Genomic DNA, 17581 nt, shown 5'->3' with positions numbered 1-17581 from the left:
AAAGGAGATGGCTGCACCTCTAAAAAGGTGCCACAAAGATGATGGAACTTGTGACAAGTAAGCTTGATTATGTCAGTTAGATTGGCTTAGGAGCCACTCTGTGTATTGCTGCAGCACATTTCTGGGTGTGCCTGGTTAAGTCAAGGAAGCATGACCTTGAGTATTGTATCTTATCTCTGGAACCTTCCTCTCTGGCACTATTCCTCTGCTCTACTGTGAACTTCCATAAGCATCTTTGTTCCACCAAGCCCTGTGTCATGATGTTTCTGCCTTGGAACCAGCTGACTGTGAACTCGTTTCCTTGAAACCATGAGCCAAAATAAATTTTTCCTCCTTTAAGTTGTAGGTATCAGGTATTATGTCCCAGCAACAGTGTTTGAGTAATTCAGAAGTATTTTGAGTCTTGGCTGTTTTAATGACAGTATGGTCACAGGGATCTATTTTACATGTGATAAAGTTGCATTGAACTGAGTACCATACACACACACACACCCCTGGGCGCATCAAACTGATGTGATTCCATATCAGTTTGACTTGTGTATTAGTCACTTTCCTTTTGCTGGAACAGAATACCAAATGCTTGCAATTTAGAGGAAGGGAGGTTTAATTTAGCTCATGGTTTCAGAGGGTTCAATCTATGTAAGGCTGGCTGGCTTCAAGGCAGAGAAAGTACAGCGGAAGGAAAGTCAGGCAGGAGAAAGCTGCTCACCCATGGCAGCCAGGAAGCAGAGAAGGGAGAAGGGAGGTACAAAAATGTACCCTTCCGGGTGATGCCCCCAGTGATCTACCTCTTTCAAGCCCCACCTCCTAAAAGTACATTCAGTTATTAAATCATCAGTGGATTAGTCCACTGATTAGTATAATGCCCCCATAAATCAATCACTTTCTAAAAGCCTCACCATTTTCAAATGGAAAAAAAAAAAAAGGATGGAGAGCAAATGGCACCATAAGAGTGTAAATAATTTGGGGATTGATTTTCCAAGTTGTGAGAGGAGTAGGAATAAAACATTAATAAACATTTTAAATTATTTTTTTAGGTATAAACTACCTGGTATAGAGGATGATTTCTTTTGTTCATCTGTTTAGGTGAACATTGTCTAGAATCAATTGCAATATAAATTAATTAGTTTTTGTTGGTTATTTTTTTTGCTACTTGAGGTCAAACTTGGGTCCTTGCACTTGTGAGGCAGGCAGCAGCACCACTGAGCTAAATCCCTGGCCCTTGTTGGTAATATTTTTATTAGTTCGTTATTACATAAGCCAGTGTATTCTATACTCATCCATCTCACCAAGATAGTGCACTAGATCTGTTGATATCCCTATGACTAATTTTTTCTCAAATTCCTTTTTTCGTAAAATTGATGTGTAATAAACATACCATACGTAATATTACTTCTTTAAAGAGTAAAATTCACTGGATTTGGTATATGTATATGGTTGTACAACTGTTAGTATCTAATTTTGAACTATTTTTATCATCTTAAAGTAAAACTCTGTACTCATTAGCAGTCACTTACCCAGACCTTTTTTCTTCCAGTCCCTGGCAACCTCTAATCTACTTTGTGATTTTATGGATTTTTCCCATTCTGAACTTTTCATATAAATAAATCACACAGTACATGATGTACAGAGTAAGAATGATTTAAAACATGCAAGCTAGCAGCAGTATGTGGGCCACGTGTATTTAATCTAGACTCAAAGAAATTGTAAAATTATTAATGAGTCTGTAGAGGACATTTGAACACTGATTACAAACTTGAAATTAGGGAGTTAAGTGAATGAATTAGATGGTGAGTATCTTTTCAAAAAATCTTTCAAAGATGCATACTGAAATATTTTCTTATGAAATATTTTGTTGTCTGGGACTTCTTCCAAAATAGCTTAGGGTAGGAGGTAGAGTCCATGGATACAGATAAAATGAATTTGTCTGTGTGAGAATGATGGTTTGAAGCTGGATGTTGGTTACATTACTAAACTAGGCCTGTTTTGCCCACCATGCATACTATGGCAATCGCTGAAACACGTTTTGCAAAACATAAAATAATTTTTTCCCTGGTAGCTATATGTGGAGATGGGAAAACAAGTCTCAATTCTGCCTAATCGTGGATAGATGGTTTGGGCATGAATAATCAAACTTCACCAGCTGTTAACATCATGTACCCACGTGTCAGAGTATCTCTAAAATTGGTGATTTTTCAACTAAAATCAACTAAATAAGAACAGGTAAAGCTAAGTCTAAAAGGTTTATCCAGGTTTTCTCTTGGTTTCAAGTACGGGAAATCCATTACACTTTTTTCTCTTTTGTGTATTTGAAATTTTGGTGTAACGCAAAGGTTTTTAAAAATCTGACAAGTAGCTGTCTGTCTTCTTTAGATGGACTTCTAATTTTTAAGTTCTCAGTGGTATCACTTATGAAATTTCTAACTGGCTTGTTTGTCGAGTGGATTCTCTTCCTTAATGAAAGTATTCTCAGTCTATTTCTATGTCCTCAACAATTGGTGTCTTACTATAATACAAGTATTTCTAAAAATCAGAATCTCTTGTTCTGGGTAAGATTTAATACATTTAATTTTGAGATTGCCTTATTGGTATTTAATTTTAGTCAGAATTCTTTTCTCTACAGTTTTGATGTGTGAGAGATTTGCCTTAACAAAGCTTACAGGTCCTACCAGCAACATTTGAAAGGCACAGCTTTCAAAAATTGTGCACCTAAATTTCATTGTCAAGACACCTAAATTTTGTGCTTTGTTTTCCCCCATGAAGCTTATTGGTACATTTAAAACAAACAGTGCAATTACATTTATCATTGGGATCTTGTACCTTTACATGATATGTCTTGGTTCTTATTTTTACCCTGTACCCCTGCCCTCCCTTCACCCCCTTCACCCTTCCCTATAAATTTTGTGCTTTTATTCTTTTTTGGGAGAGGGGGTACTGGGGATTGAACTCGGGTCCTTGAGCTTGCGAGGCAGGCAGCAGAACCACTGAGCTAAATCCCTGGCCCAAATTTTGTGCTTTTAAAAGATCTTTTTTTTGGAAGTGCAGCCTGGTGCAACCACTATGGAAGTCAATATGGAGATAACTCACAGAATTAGTATTAGAGGTTCCATTTGACCCAGCCATCCCTCTGTTGGGTATCTTCCCAAAAGAATTAAAAGAATCATACCACAGTGATATATGCACACCCATGTTTATAGCAGCACAGTTTGTAATAGCTAAAACTTGGAAACAGCCCATCTGCCCATCAGTTGGAAACTGGATAAAGAAGATGTGGTTTTTCTATAAAATGGAACACTACTCAGCCATAAAGAATGAGAAAGTAGATTTATTCATAGGTAAATGGGTACATTTTGAGGATATACTCCTAAGTGAAATAAGTCACACATGTGTAAATACCGAATAGTTTCTCTGATGTGAAAAACTAAAATAGTACTCAAGATCCTAATGGGATAATTAGCAATGTGAAATAGGAAGAAAACAATTAAAGGTGTAGGGACAGTGAGAAGAGTAGGGGAAGGGGAATAAGGGAAAGGGAAAAAATATGAGAAAATGTAAAAATGGAATTAAAGTGTTTGTAGGTGGGAAGGGGAGGAGGGGGTGAAGGGAGGGTGGGGACAAGGGGAAAAAATGAGAACCAAGACCTGGCATGTAAAGGTACAAGATCCCAGTAATGAATGTAACTGTACTGTCTACCTAGAATGTACCAATAAATTCAATTTAAATTTAAAAAACAAGAAAGTTCATGGATATGGACAAAAAATGAGATACGTTTATAAAATAAAAATTTAAAAAACAAAAACAAAACAAAAAAAGATTGTTTTTTTTCTCTGTAATTTTCTAAAAAACTATTTCTTGTGGATACTATTTGTTACTCACTGAACATTATTTTGAAATTTATAAACAGAGGTAGGTATGTGCCTATGTTTATGAATTAGAGTTTTTAAAATATTTAAGTATAGTGGAGTTAACATGACTTATCGTAACACACATTTAGTTGTTTTGGAGTTTGTGTTCTTGAGTGGTTCATACGAATCTTTAAAATTTTGTTTGGTTTTGCAACTTATATATTAATTAGTGTACATTTATGATTGTAAACTACTCTCCTAGGACCCCCTCCCTGCAAAAAGAGGTTAATTCTGGAGTGTGTGCAGACAAACATTTTGGAGGCAGTTTTCTAATGTTTCATTCCACATTAAGGCCACAAAGTTAGAGGAATTCACTCATGTTTGATCTAGCAAGAATTGGACTCCTAGGCACATCCCAAATAATACTAGTAAGGCCGTGTTGTGTTGTAATACGTGATTTGTCTGTTACATAAAGGACTTATTGTTACAGCTTTTAAAATTCTAAAATCTGCAGGTACAAACAAAAACATTTCAATATAACATTTCAATATCTTTAATAGGCTTCCTTTGATTCTGGGTCTAAAGTGTCCACATCTATTAAAGTATGAGAAACATGACATTTAAGTTAAATTTTTCCACCTTGAATTTTTCCACACTATCATTTTTTTCTTCTCTATATAATATGTTAGACTCTAATTAAATATTTTAACTTTTACTATTGAGTTGTATTATTTCTATTTGTTCTATTTCTATTAAGTGACCCCATGTTTCTTTTTAGTCAGCACATACTTGTGATGCGTAATCATTACATGGAGAATTTGTACATACACATATTGTATCTTAGTCATTTTTACTCCCCCTGTGCAGTACATATACTAAAATTTTTACTTCCCCTTTCTGTCTCCCAACCCAGATTCCCATCTTCAGAAAGTCTATCTCCTTATTTTCTGTCTTTTATTTTGCTCTTGAAATTATTTATGTTTTGGGTTTCTCATATAAGAGAAACCATGTGAAATTTGACTTTCTGTGTCTAATTTATTTCGCTTAGCATTATGGATAATGACCTCCATGTTCCCTAAAGGACAGTATCACCTTTCTGTTTTCTTAATATTGATTCGTTTGTTCATTCTGAATCTTAACATTTTTGTTAGAAGTAAGAGAAAATGACTCTTTCCCCCCTTCTCACTGCTTCTTTCAAAATAGGTAGGCCGTAGTTCTCTAGGGAATTTTCTCAAGGCAAAAGTTTAAAAACAAGGATGGTATATCCTCTGCTTGCATTTTGGTCTTTTAGACGAAGGTCACTTGGTTGGCAGTGCTTGTCTCTTAGGAATGCTTTTCTTTCCTAGCGCCTTAAAAATCACAGAAATAGGTTTCAGTTGATGTAGAATGCATTGTTCCCTTTGAAATATCTTTTTTGTTGATTTATAGTAGGAAAACTACCACATTAGGCCTAATAGCGTATGGAATTTTTACAGGAAATATCAGAAGTAATCCACATTCTTAAAATGTTTCTTAAAATGCTTGCATTTTTAACAGATGTTGTTAACTGGTATTTAAGAATTGGGTGGATAGTTGCTAATGACACCTCTGGTCCTGTCCACATCTTCTAATTTTACATAATGACTTTGGTGACTGTTTTAAGATAAACTGAATTTTTAAGTATGCCAAGCCACTTCTCCTTCCCTCCTCTTTTCTGTATTCTTTCTTTCTTCTTAAAATAAAAAAAAAAATGTGAACTCAGGTGCAGTGCCTGCCTGGCAAGCACAAGGTCCTGAGTTTGATCCCTAGTACAAAACAAAACAAAACACCCAAAAAACAAAAAACACCCACAGTATGAAAACATTAAAATTCTACAATAAGACTTACCCAAAACTCTTACTATATGAAACAACTACTTTGATTTTTTTACCTATTCCTGTATTTGTTTTCAGGTATAGATGTTTTATAATTAAAATTTACAGAAAATGCATAACTCTTGACATTAAAAAATAAGTTCTTGGACTATTAAAAAATATGATGTGGGAATAGGAAAGAGAGGATGAATTTTAGGGATTTGACTATATTAGGTCTAAATGGTTTGTCTAGTTACAAGAAAAAAGTTGTTCAAATTATTTAAAAATGAGAATTTTAAGATACCTGAAATTTCCCCTATCATTTTCCCTTTGGGGTTTTTAATCTTTTTGGATAGAGCTAGTTAAGTAATGACTAGTACAATTTTGCCTTTTTTTATGCTGTAATAAAAAGAATGGGATATACATGGGAAAGATCATACTTGAATTTCTTTTCCATCAGTCACTGAGTCTGTGATCAGGATCATACACTTTACCTTTATGAGGTTTAAAATTGTTAAATCATAGAATACTTTAAGGATTAAATTGAAAATCATGCAGTTGTCCATATCTATATAACATGGAAACTAACATTGGTAACTTTTAATTTTTTAAATTGCATTTTCTGTGACCCTGGCTATTATTAATATTGTCAGTGTCTGTATAAATTTTGGTGGTTTGACATAATGGGTGGGTTATTTATGACTCCAAGGTCTTCTGAGGAAACCAGGCTTCTAGAGTGCTTGTCTGAGGTCACTTGCTGGTGAGTGACAAAGCAGTGCTGATGCACTTTAATCTCTATTTGCATGTCTTTTTTGATAGATTACACCATAGCCATTTGCAGAATGTTGAAGGGAGAAGTAAAAATGATCAGCATGCGACACATATATGTACCAGTTCTGTGAGATAATGTAATTTTGTATAGCAAATATTTCACAACAACCAGAAGGAAAGGATTTTGAGTTTTCACAATAAATGACGTTTGAGAAGATAGGTATATTTAATTTGATTTAAACATTATACAGTATATACATGTACTGAAATAGTACGTGGTAAGTATTCCATTAATATGTACAATTTTTGTTTTTATGTATCAGTTAAAAGTAAATAAAAATGTAAACTACTCTCCTAAGACCCCCTCCCCCCAAAAAGAGGTTAATTCTGGAGTGTGTGCAGAAAAACATTTTGGGGACAGTTTTCTAATGTTTCATTCCACATTAAGGCCACAGAGAGGAATTCACTCATGTTTGATCTAGCAAGAATTGGACTTCTAGGCACATCCCAAATAATACTAGTAAGGCCGTGTTGTGTTGTAATATGTATGTATTGCCAAGGAATTGAGCATAAGTAGGTCTTACAGGATGAGTAGAGGTTTTTCAGTAACAATAACAGCCTTCCAGGCCCAGAAAACTGTATATGTCAGGCACAAAATATGCAGTGTAATGCTATTCAGAGGATGGAAAGTAACTGTATAGAGTGTGGATGGCATAAGGAAGCGGGGTGGAGAGTGAGCTCTGAGCCACTGTACTAGAACGAAGTTTGAATTTTTTAAGAGTGCGGCATTTTTATTTCTATTCCAGAAAAATGTTGAGAAAGTTATATAATGAGCAAAACCAGAAAGAATAGCAGAGCTAGTCAGCATGAACTAATCATTTTTAAAACACAGAAAAGACACTCAAACATTTCCTTTCTGAAATTGGTTCATTTTTAGAAAAGTGAGCAGTGCCTACTCTGGTTTAGGTAGTTGGCAAATGCTTTGAAGGAGAATTAATTCTGCCATCCACATCAGAAATGTATTTTCAGTAAATAATTTGTTTGGTGATGCACCTGAACCATTGAGCATGACTCATCTCACAAACTGGTAAAATCCATTATTCTCTCAACCCTTGAGGCTCCCTTAGGTTCTAATATTCACTACTGACTTGGGTAAAGGTAGCTCTGCAGAGATAAATTTGTACAAGGCACAGAAAAGTTCATAAATGTTTACAAAGTAGATGTGTAAATGTTATGTGTTTACATATGAATATTTCTCTCTAAAAAGTAGGATAGTGATAGATGCTGGCAAGGGATCAGGCAAAAAACACCCAAGCAGAAGAGTTGAAAGCATGGCACTCATGCTGTTCTTATTATCTTATTTTCTCATTATTTCCTGACCTTCGTCTTTACTGTAAGTACTAGATGAGGAGTCAGGATTCTATACCCAGCCTTATCACTTCCTATACTTCTGTCTCATCTCAGACAAGTCCCTTTATTTCCTAGCCTGTAGTCTCTTGATCTCTCAAATGAAAGGATTGTCACATAGGGCTCCACTGGATCCAGCAGAGCTGCTTCAAGAGCTTCTGTGGAAGATGAAGGGAGGCCTTTGGCCAACTTTCCCCTTCAAACAGCAGCTTTGCCTTTTATTTGTAAGGTTGAGGCTGTTATGAGAGTTTTTTTGACCAAAGATCCTGTCACTTTTAAAAGTTTGGAAGTCACTGAACTAGATGTTTCATACAGCCTACCTGGCTCAGAAACAATTTGCACATCTGTACAGTGGAGATAACAGTACTTCCTTCGCTTAGGTTTCCAGGGTGAACAAGGAATTCCATGTAGAACAGAGCATATCGAACAGAGGATGCATTCCATGTGTGAGCCATTAATCGCTCTCTTTTCAACATGTCCCATACCATTAAGTTTTTCAGTTCTTAAAACTCTTATACTTTGAGTATGAAATGATAGCCTGCAAATTGCCTAATCCCATATGCTTTATGCCAACACTATATAAATATCTTAAACTTTAATTCATGAATTTTTAATGTATTTTATTTCTACTTTTTGTAATTTTTTTTCTTACAACTAAGTCTTTCTTATTCTATATCAAATTTTTAAAACAGTTGTGGTAGTGCGTTTATGAGAGTTAACTTGTCAGTGTGTTCTAGGCTTGCCAGTTTGTGGGAAAGTGACATCAGCGTTCACTCTTTGACCCTGCCCTCTGCAACCTGCCTGGAACTGCTGTTGATACTGTCAAGGAGTAACGCCATGCTGCCTCCTTCCCTTCGCCAAATGAATTCCTTTCAGGTAAGTAATGGCTCCATTTGTACAGTGTGCTTTCTCAGTTTTACTTTAACTCTTTTTAATAAGTCCTGTTTTTCACAAGAGGTAGATAGCCCACGGAAACACATGCTTCCAATGGTAGTAGTAATAAGAATGCATGCATTGCACTGTCTCTTCAAGTAAGTGAACACGTGGAGGCTCAGAACTGAGTAGAAGAGGCAGAATCCATAGCTGTCTAACTCCAGGGCTTGATCTCTCATCCTCCATCTTTCTTGCCTATGAGGGAAATATCAAGAAGTTCTAGCAAAAATACTCATAAATACCACTTCTTTCCTCCTGGTTTTGCCTTAGGATGGGGATGTTCAGCTATTAGTAATGGCTTTGCTACTGTTATCTTGAAGTTGTATTGCCAGTCTTATCTTCAACATGGCTAATGTGCTTCCGGCTTCCAGCTCTATTTCTCTGTCACTTCTCAGCCCTTCTCTCAGTGCTCTCCACCCTAGATGTTTAATTGTTACTCCTTGTACAACTCAGTGCTGCTGCTATAAACTGACCAAGAAGTAGATTTCTCTCTCTGTTGGGACAATTAATTGTTGCATATGGTAGCAAATGAGAATTAAGATGTTAATTAATGCCTTGAGTTGTGGCCCTATAGCTACTGAAAACAATCAAACACTTATATGACTTATGACAATGGAAAAATAAGTACTTAGATTCTAGAGGGAAGATCATATGCATACCTGAGTAATTAGGAAACGGGCTATTTCTGCGTTTGGAGGGTTGCTGGTGTATCTTAAGATAATTTCAGGAGCAGTGTATATCACTCAGTGCATCTCTATTACGTGATAAAAAACATATTTTCTTATAAATTGTATCAGAAAATTAAGAAACAGCTGCTCCAATTGCATCTATCTATATATTCTTATGGAAATCTGTTATATTGTCTTTGTGATTTGCTTCTTCTGAGCCTTGGGCACTGATGCAATATTTGTCTTTGGCCATAGTGTTTATGTTTGTATTTGTTGTTACCCAGTCAACTTTAACCTAGACTCTCAAAGGGGCCATAAAGAACACCTCATTTGTAGGAGAGGAAACTGAGTTCCAAAGAGCTGGAGTGTGTTGACCTGGGAACACCTTGTGGGGTAGAGACGAAACTGGTCTCACCAGGCCTGAATCAGGGTTGTTCTACCTGCAGTGATGCTGAAGAAGTAGAAAGTGTTAGAATATGGGAGGGGCGCGCTGTTTATACTGGGTATGTCTACGCACACCTTTATTTTGCAATAATGTATAGTAGTTTATTTGTATACTGCCTTGAACTATAAATGATTAAAAATTCTGTAATAAAATACATTAAATAAATACATACATTAAATATATTAAATTCATGAATTAAAGTTTAATTAATTGCTCAGTGGTTTAACATTGAACAACATAAAAGATTATATGTAAACACATGCTTTTATGGAATGGGATATAATAAACTTAGCAGTGTTATTTTGGGGGAGGGTAGCTGGATGACTTTTTTATTTCCCTCCCTCTCTCATATAGTGCTTCAAATTTTTACACTATCAGTGAGTGAAGAGCAAGAGAAATGACTCTGACTTCTAGGATTTTGTGATATATTGGGGGAGAGAGAACAGTCTTGCATTTGTAACATAAATCAAGAATAATTTTATTGCATAGTAACCTCAACATAAATCTTAAAATGACTAAAGGTAAAAGAGAAATCTAAAGCAAGTGTCAGAGATTTGAAAGGAGGACCAATCTGTATTTCTTCTCCAGGAGACGGAGGAGGTCTTGCTCTGTTTAAGGATATCATCTTGGTCCCATGTAACAAGATACATGAAAGTCTATCCTGCTGTTGGTAGCATTAGTATGTTCTCATCGTTTTTAATCAAAGGACTTCAGAGTCATCTGGGTTTTAATTGCTTAATGTCCCTCTCTCCATGATTACATTCCATCTGGTTTCAGTCTCTTTGCTAAATGTTATTGTCAGGAGCGCATACACTTACCTGACTTCAAAGGTAAAGAGAAACTTGACAGAATTCTATGAATAGTGTCTGCTAAAGTTTTATCCCTGCCATTACCTCTGGAAAGATGTATTTTCTTACCAGAAACATTCCAGGAATTGGCTCCTCTGTGTAGATCTTCACTTCAGGTAAAGGATAAGTAAAAATGTGGAAGGTGTCTGTCAGGCTTAGAAGGAGATACTCTGCCTTATCATCTTTGTAACACATACTTAATCATTTATTATAATTGTAGGGAGTGGGCCCAATAAGTTTGTGTATATTTGACATTTCTTTTTAATTGGAGACTTGCTTTCATGCATATATTTTTAAAAAGCTACTTTGGCAGGAACTGTAAAATAGTAGAATGATACTTGTTACGGATACCATCTTTACATTTCCAGTTCTCTCACTTTCCAGTCACTGTAAGCAGCACTTCTTTTTCTGTAAAACTATTATTTTAGTATTCAGATAACGATTGAATTATCACTGCCAAATCCCAGAAGGGTTTATCTTATTAATGAGAGTTATTAACATATATGAAATTCTGCCTTCTTAAATTACACTGTAACGTTTCTCTGAGGCCAATAGGGATGTCTTTTGATGGCAGTGTCATAATTTTAGCTTCCATTCTGTTACAGTACCATAATATCCCTAGTGTGATTTTGAGCAAACAATGTAGAATGTATCTGAGAATCACTGACATTTTGCTAAGCACATAGTTACTATGGTTGTATGGCCCCAAGAACAGGAATGGATTTAATCATTCCTTATGTCACTCCCTACTTGAAATTCTGCTGTGGCCTTCTATTGCAATGAAAATAAAATACAGACGCCTTACCTTCTCCTGTAAGGTTGGGCAACATCTGCCCTGCCTCTCCTTCTGATCTCATCTCTTGCACTTTCCCTGTCTTATTCAGCTTGCTCCAGTCACCCTGACTTGCCGTATTTCTCCCTCCAAACTGGAACCTGGCTCTAGCCTTTACTTTGTGCACTAGGTCTTGCCATGCCTGCTTCCTCCTTGTCTTTTAGGTCTCTCAGCTCGGGTATCACTACCCCTCAAAGACCTAATTTGACTCCCTCACTAAGTTCCTTTCTCCCCATCACTATTACTTTACAATCTCATCTTGGTTTTTTGCATATTTCACTATTTGAAATGATTATATTTATTTATTCATTTGTCATTTTCCTCTACTAAAGTGTATGTTGAGTGAAAAGGGGAATGTCTGTTTTTGTTCAGTATTGTATCACCTGAACTTGGTGTCTGGAAGTGGTTCATAAGTACTGGATTGGTAGAAGGATGCACAAGTAAAATGCAAATTGGCATGGCCACACGATACTCTAGATATCTAAAAGACTGAGTTAGAAGGAAGCTGAGCCATGAATACTAAAAATTCAGGGGCAGAAGCAACAACCTTTGTTCTGCTGGGACAGGGCTGGACTCAAAGTAAAGTATGGATTTGATATTTGTCAATAAATTTGAGCAGAGATGTATATATGAATTGAAATTTCAACCTAGATCTTTGTATGAATAAGAATAGAAGAAGAGGGCTGGGGATTTAGCTCAGTGGTTCCACCACCTGGCTCGCAAGCACAAGGACCTGAGTTTGATCCCTGGTACCAAAAAAAAAAAAAAAGAATTGAAGAGTTTAACCCTTTGAAAGAGTTGGCAAGATTCATACCAGTAGAGTGACCAATATACATCCCCGGGCTCCTGGTGGTTATTATAGACTACAATAGGGATAACAGGAATGACACCAGAAACTGAGGTTTAGGATTTTAGAGAGCGCTAGTGTAGTAGGCAACTTGAAACCTGCAGCTGTAATTATTGCTGCTAGTTTATTCCACTCTGCATGTTTCAGGACAATGGGGTGAAGTGGCACAAGGCCATTTCCATCTCTGTGTTGATGGGCAGTGCTAGCTCCTACTGAAGTTCTGTGATTATAGCTTTAAATCTTATAGGTCTGGACATCATAACTAGAAAGTGGAGGAACATGAGGTACAAAGCTTGACATCAGAGCTCCCCATTCTTAACCACTTCATAATGTTTCCTCTTTTCTTAAGTTTGGTTAACTATATTTTTTAAATGACAAAACTCTTCAGGGCCATCCATGTGCTTAAAAGGCAGTGTGAACCTAGTACTTGAGAAATATAGGAAATATTAATTGCCAGGTATTGGTACCTGGGATACATTTTTTGTTTTGTTTTGTTTTTTAAGACAAGGTCTTCCCATGTAGTTTAGGCTGGCCTTAAAGTCACTATGTAGCCCAGGCTGGTCTCGAATTTGTGGCGATCCTCCTGCCTCAGCCTCCTGAGTGCTGGGATTATAAGCATGCACCACCACTCCTGACTACAGGGATACTTTTTCTAGTGGCATATTATGGGCTTAATATTCTGCAGAACAGAATGTCTCTCAGGATTTGGATGACCAAGGCAAAATATTCTTCTACTCATTCTTGGTGGCAGTTTTTCTCATTTCCACAGACCCATTGTCAGAAGGACACCATTTTTTCCTTTAGTGACTTGATGGTTCTCCTTCTGGTCAGGACTACATTGGTCAAGTTGGAAAAGTAGGAAGGAGATCTGCCTTTTGACATTCTTTGGTGCACACTGAATCAGGCCAGAATCCTGAAGGCCCCTGGCTGAGCTTTACTTTCCCACCCTGCACCTGTCCCCAGTCAATTTCATTTGGGCCGTATCTGCCCTAAACACTACCCAGGTAGTAACTTGGCAGTTCTGCTAAGCAATTGAGACCTCTGGCTAAACTCTACCTCCCTCCTAATTTATAGCTTGCCTCCCACTGAGAATGCTCCGGATGACTCCTTGGTGGAAGCTGAGAGACATGGTCAGGATAGTCTGTGGCCCCAGTGCAAGGGCTGAGGAAACCTTTCTGTTCTTTCTCAGGCCTTGACTTATGAACTCCAGCTTCACCTAGCTGGTCCAGGCCGCCCAAACTGTGTGGATGGAATTTTCAAGGACATGGAGCCCCAGAATTGAAGCTTTTTCTTTTCTCTCGAGGTGAATTGTTTATATAACTCTGTACACATTGTGCTGTATTTTAAATCAAGGTATAGATCTTATGATTCAGTTATTTGTTCTACCTCAAGAGAGCTACATCAGAAAAAAATGCCAAATGGTCCTCTTTGTCTCTCATGGGTCCTGTGCATCTTCTTTATACTATCTGGCAGCCACATTTCTCTTTTTAGTTAATGTCCTATTTAGAGAACCACAATACTTAAGCATGGGAGTGGCATAACATTCTCAAGCACTGTGGTTCTGTCAAATTTCCCTTTGTTGAATTGTAGATTTATGTATACAGTGTGTGATTGATTGAAAGATATGGTGGATACTTTTAAATTTTTTGTTACAGTTAAAATTTTATTATTATTCTAAAAAATTATTATACTGAAAGAAATGTTAACTTTAATCCCCTCAAAATACTCCCCCTCCACCAAACTTATAATTCTTGCCATTTTACATAGCAATTTTAGAAGTTCTTTTTCCTGAATATCTTTAGCTACACTTTCATGGCTGCCTTGGTGTCCTGAATCAGTTCAGAATGTTTACCTTTCATAGTCAGCTTTACTTTGGTGAAGAGCCAGAAGTCACAAGGTGCCAGATGCAGTAAATAAGTGAATAAGGACATGCTGTGATGTTTTTAAAAAGCCTACCTTTTTGTTGCATGACCCTTGGCAGAGTATTTACTGTATTTCTGGTCACACCTCATAAAGACACTCACTAAGAGGACTTCTGGAACTGCTTTGGAAAGTAGCAAGAACAATTCCATAAATGTGTTCGAAGGAAGAGAGTATTTTGAGAGGGGTTAATGGCAATGTGTCTTCTACTGTAATAATTTTTAAAACGTTCATTGCATGTTTTCAATCACCCTTGTATGCTGGGTGGTGTAATAATATAGTGAAAATGTGTACAAAAGAAACAAGTGTTATGGACTTCTCTTTTGCCGCTAGAGAGTTAGGGGTGGTCAGAAACTACACACTGTCCCATGTGGAAGGTGAAGCAGCTGGAGTGTTTTGATTGGACCCTGCTGTACTATTCTTGACCACGAAACTGATGAAGCTACTTACGTGTAGCTGATTTTCATTTAATTCCATTTATCCCATAATGTAAAAATCATGCGTTCGACTCAGTTATTTAATGTTACTTTTCCTCTATTAATATTTGTATTAAGAGAAGAAAACAAAAGAAGGCATGAAAATCTGGTTTAGTCATTTTGCCACCTGACATCTCAGGTGAAAAAAATCTTTGATGATACTGAAGTTTGAAGTAATGGTCTAAACTTATTTTTAAAAGATGTATAATAGCTAGATAGAGGTTTGGGATTTATGGATAAGTAGCAAAAATGGGCTAAAGAAAAGAGGAAGTAAAAGTCTTTTTATCCCTTTTTTATATACTTTTATATATATTATATAAATGCCTTCATCTGACCATTACATGCCATGCTCATTTTTGGGTAAATTATAGCCTGTTATTGGGTGAGAATGGCTGAAGAGGGAGCTAGGGGCAATTCCACATGTCCAGTAATCAGAGGCTGCTGCAGAAGTAATCAGGCATCAGGCAGGTAGACCTACTCAAAGATGGGCAGACATTTTCCAGAACACACTGTCTGCTCAGATGTTGTGGTCATCCACGTGAGCATCCCAAGAAGCTGAGAAGGAAGTAGTGTTGGAACCCTCAGGTCCCTGTAGGCATTATCTTCTTTCTTTCCTGCTAAGCCTTTGTCCACTGTGGGCAGAGTAATCAGGAGTTGTTTGTTAGTTTATAATATATATAATATAATATAATATATAATATAATCCAGTCTCAAAGGCAGCGATTACTCTATTTTTAGTCTCTTCTCAAAACAGATATCTGAGAATTGCCTCAGTAATTTGGGTGTGAACAATGTTGCTGTCCTCATTCCTTTTTGCCCTCCAGGACATTTTACGGATTGAGTAAATAAGCAAGGATTAGCTGAATACTTTTCTCTTTCCTGTTGTCCCCTCTTGTGTTTCCTTTCATAATGGACTCTACTGTTTTGCCATATTATAGAAAAGGCAGGAAGGACAAAGACAGGCAGAAAGCCTGAGCTAAATGGACATTTAGCTGGCCCATGGAGTTTTCCAGGTTCCTTCTTTACCCTCTGCCCTTTTGGCATTTCTGTCCCTAACAAGGTCCTGAGGTTGTAGGCAAAGCTGGCCATTATCCATTCCTCCTGTAGCATCTGATGGAGAGGTCTGATGGAGGTACCCTGGCCTTGGCCTTGTTGACATTCAGGAATGAGGTGTAGCCTACTAAGCCCATAATTATGGCTCTTGTTTTGTTTTTTCATAAATTAACTTTTTCTTCCTGATTATCAAAGAAATATGTACTTATGACAAAATGTGGTTGATTTGTCATTAGAAAAACAATATTTCTTTTTCACTTTTAGCTTAAAAAAATACAGGATCTTAAAGTTGAATCAGCTGCTCCCTAGCCCATTTCAGTTTCCTTGGCCTTCAGGGCACGGTCAGTAAAAAAGACCTGGTAGCAGGGCCCAGCTGGCTGCAGACAGCCTTTTTTACCTGGGGCATCACACCACTGTACCTCGGTAGCCATAACTCTGAAAAAGCTGCGGGGAGGACTGGAGGACCTGACATCATTACAGTTCACATTTCTGAGTGACAGCTGGGAGAGTCTGATTCAATAGCTGGAGTATGAACCCTGGAATCTACAGTGTACTAAACATCTAAAGTACTTCTGATAAAGATTACTTAAGAGCCAAACTATAAGAAATACTTTTATAATGGAATATAACTCTACCAAAGTGAAAAATGAAAAATTTACTCATTGTGACAAATTTTGTCACTAGCTCAAATAGCTTAATTATTTACCTCTTTGCCATTTCTTGACATGATCCCTGACTATTGAATCATTGTCATAAAGTTCATGTCTCTTCCCCACTTTTACCTTAATTTGTACCTTTTTACAATCAGTGCTTTCTAGAATGAAGGTACTAATTACCTCTGTAACTCATCTTTCTGCCATCCACTGTCAACATCCAGCATCTTTGTGTCTTCCCTTTTACAGCCTCTGTTGCCCTTTTCCTCTTCCTCACAGCAAGTCTGGTGTGCTGGGTCAGGTGCTTGTGCTGATACAGGACACTCAAGGTCTAGTCTTAGATCTGACCTTGTGACACTGTTGTCAGGTAACTTCTGTGGGTCCCAATTTCTTTATCTGTGCCATAAAGGAGCAGGGTTAAAAGTATAGACGTGGAGAGTTAATTTATCTAGCCCCACCTGTTTTTTATTTATTCACGCAGACTGAGTAATATAAATCTATTGTTTAAAAGAAGTAGGTCCTTACTTCTTCTGAGTGAACATCTTAAGGTGTTTAGTTGAAGAAAAACATAGATAAAGCCGGATTGTATTTGTGTAATGTGTGTTTGTGTTCCAAGAGAAGGAGTTAGTGTCACAAGACCTTGCCAACAACCACAAGGATAATGGGATTAGGATGCTGTTGGAAAATACCATCAGGCTGAAAAAAGGAAAAAAAAACTTGAAATGTCTTCCAACCAACAGCCCTCTCTGCCTCCTCCTTCTTCTTTTCCTGTGCTCCTTCCGGGCTTCCAATTTCAGTTTCATCCTTTCTTTTTGACTCTAGATACTGATCGAGAATGAAACATTTTTGGCTTAGAAATTGCCCCTTGGTTTTGTGTTTGTATTTTATTTATAAGTAACATTAATCAATGAAAGGTACAGTATCTAAAATGTGAGCATCTTACATAGCAACCAGCATAGGAAATGGACCGTAAAAAGTTAGAAGTTGCTGGGTGTGATGGCATGTGCAGGAAAATTGTCAAGAGTTCAAGTTAGAAGCTTTTTTTTTTTTT

The 17581-nt window shown here is 37.0% G+C and overlaps 1 protein-coding gene across 3 annotated transcripts in view; it reads left to right on the top strand.

The window, feature by feature from the left end:
- Ube3d (ubiquitin protein ligase E3D) overlaps positions 1-17581 on the top strand; it is a 150394-nt gene that overhangs the window by 62996 nt on the left and 69817 nt on the right. Inside the window, exon 8 of one of the 3 annotated variants that reach the window (XM_010631126.3) lies at positions 8593-8731. The exons of 1 other annotated variant lie outside the window; for it this stretch is intronic. In XM_010631126.3, the coding sequence (XP_010629428.1) occupies positions 8593-8731 (139 nt within the window). Of the gene's footprint in view, positions 1-8582; positions 8732-17581 lie in introns of those variants that run through there. One more of the 3 variants, XM_019208483.1, reaches the window with a different exon arrangement.

This window comes from Fukomys damarensis, unplaced genomic scaffold (assembly GCF_012274545.1).
Source record: "Fukomys damarensis isolate Sample0158 unplaced genomic scaffold, DMR_v1.0_HiC HiC_scaffold_14, whole genome shotgun sequence".
Classification (NCBI taxonomy): Eukaryota; Metazoa; Chordata; class Mammalia; order Rodentia; family Bathyergidae; genus Fukomys; species Fukomys damarensis.
The sequence above is the reverse complement of the archived record's forward strand: the minus strand, read 5'-3'. Positions and strand labels throughout refer to the sequence as shown.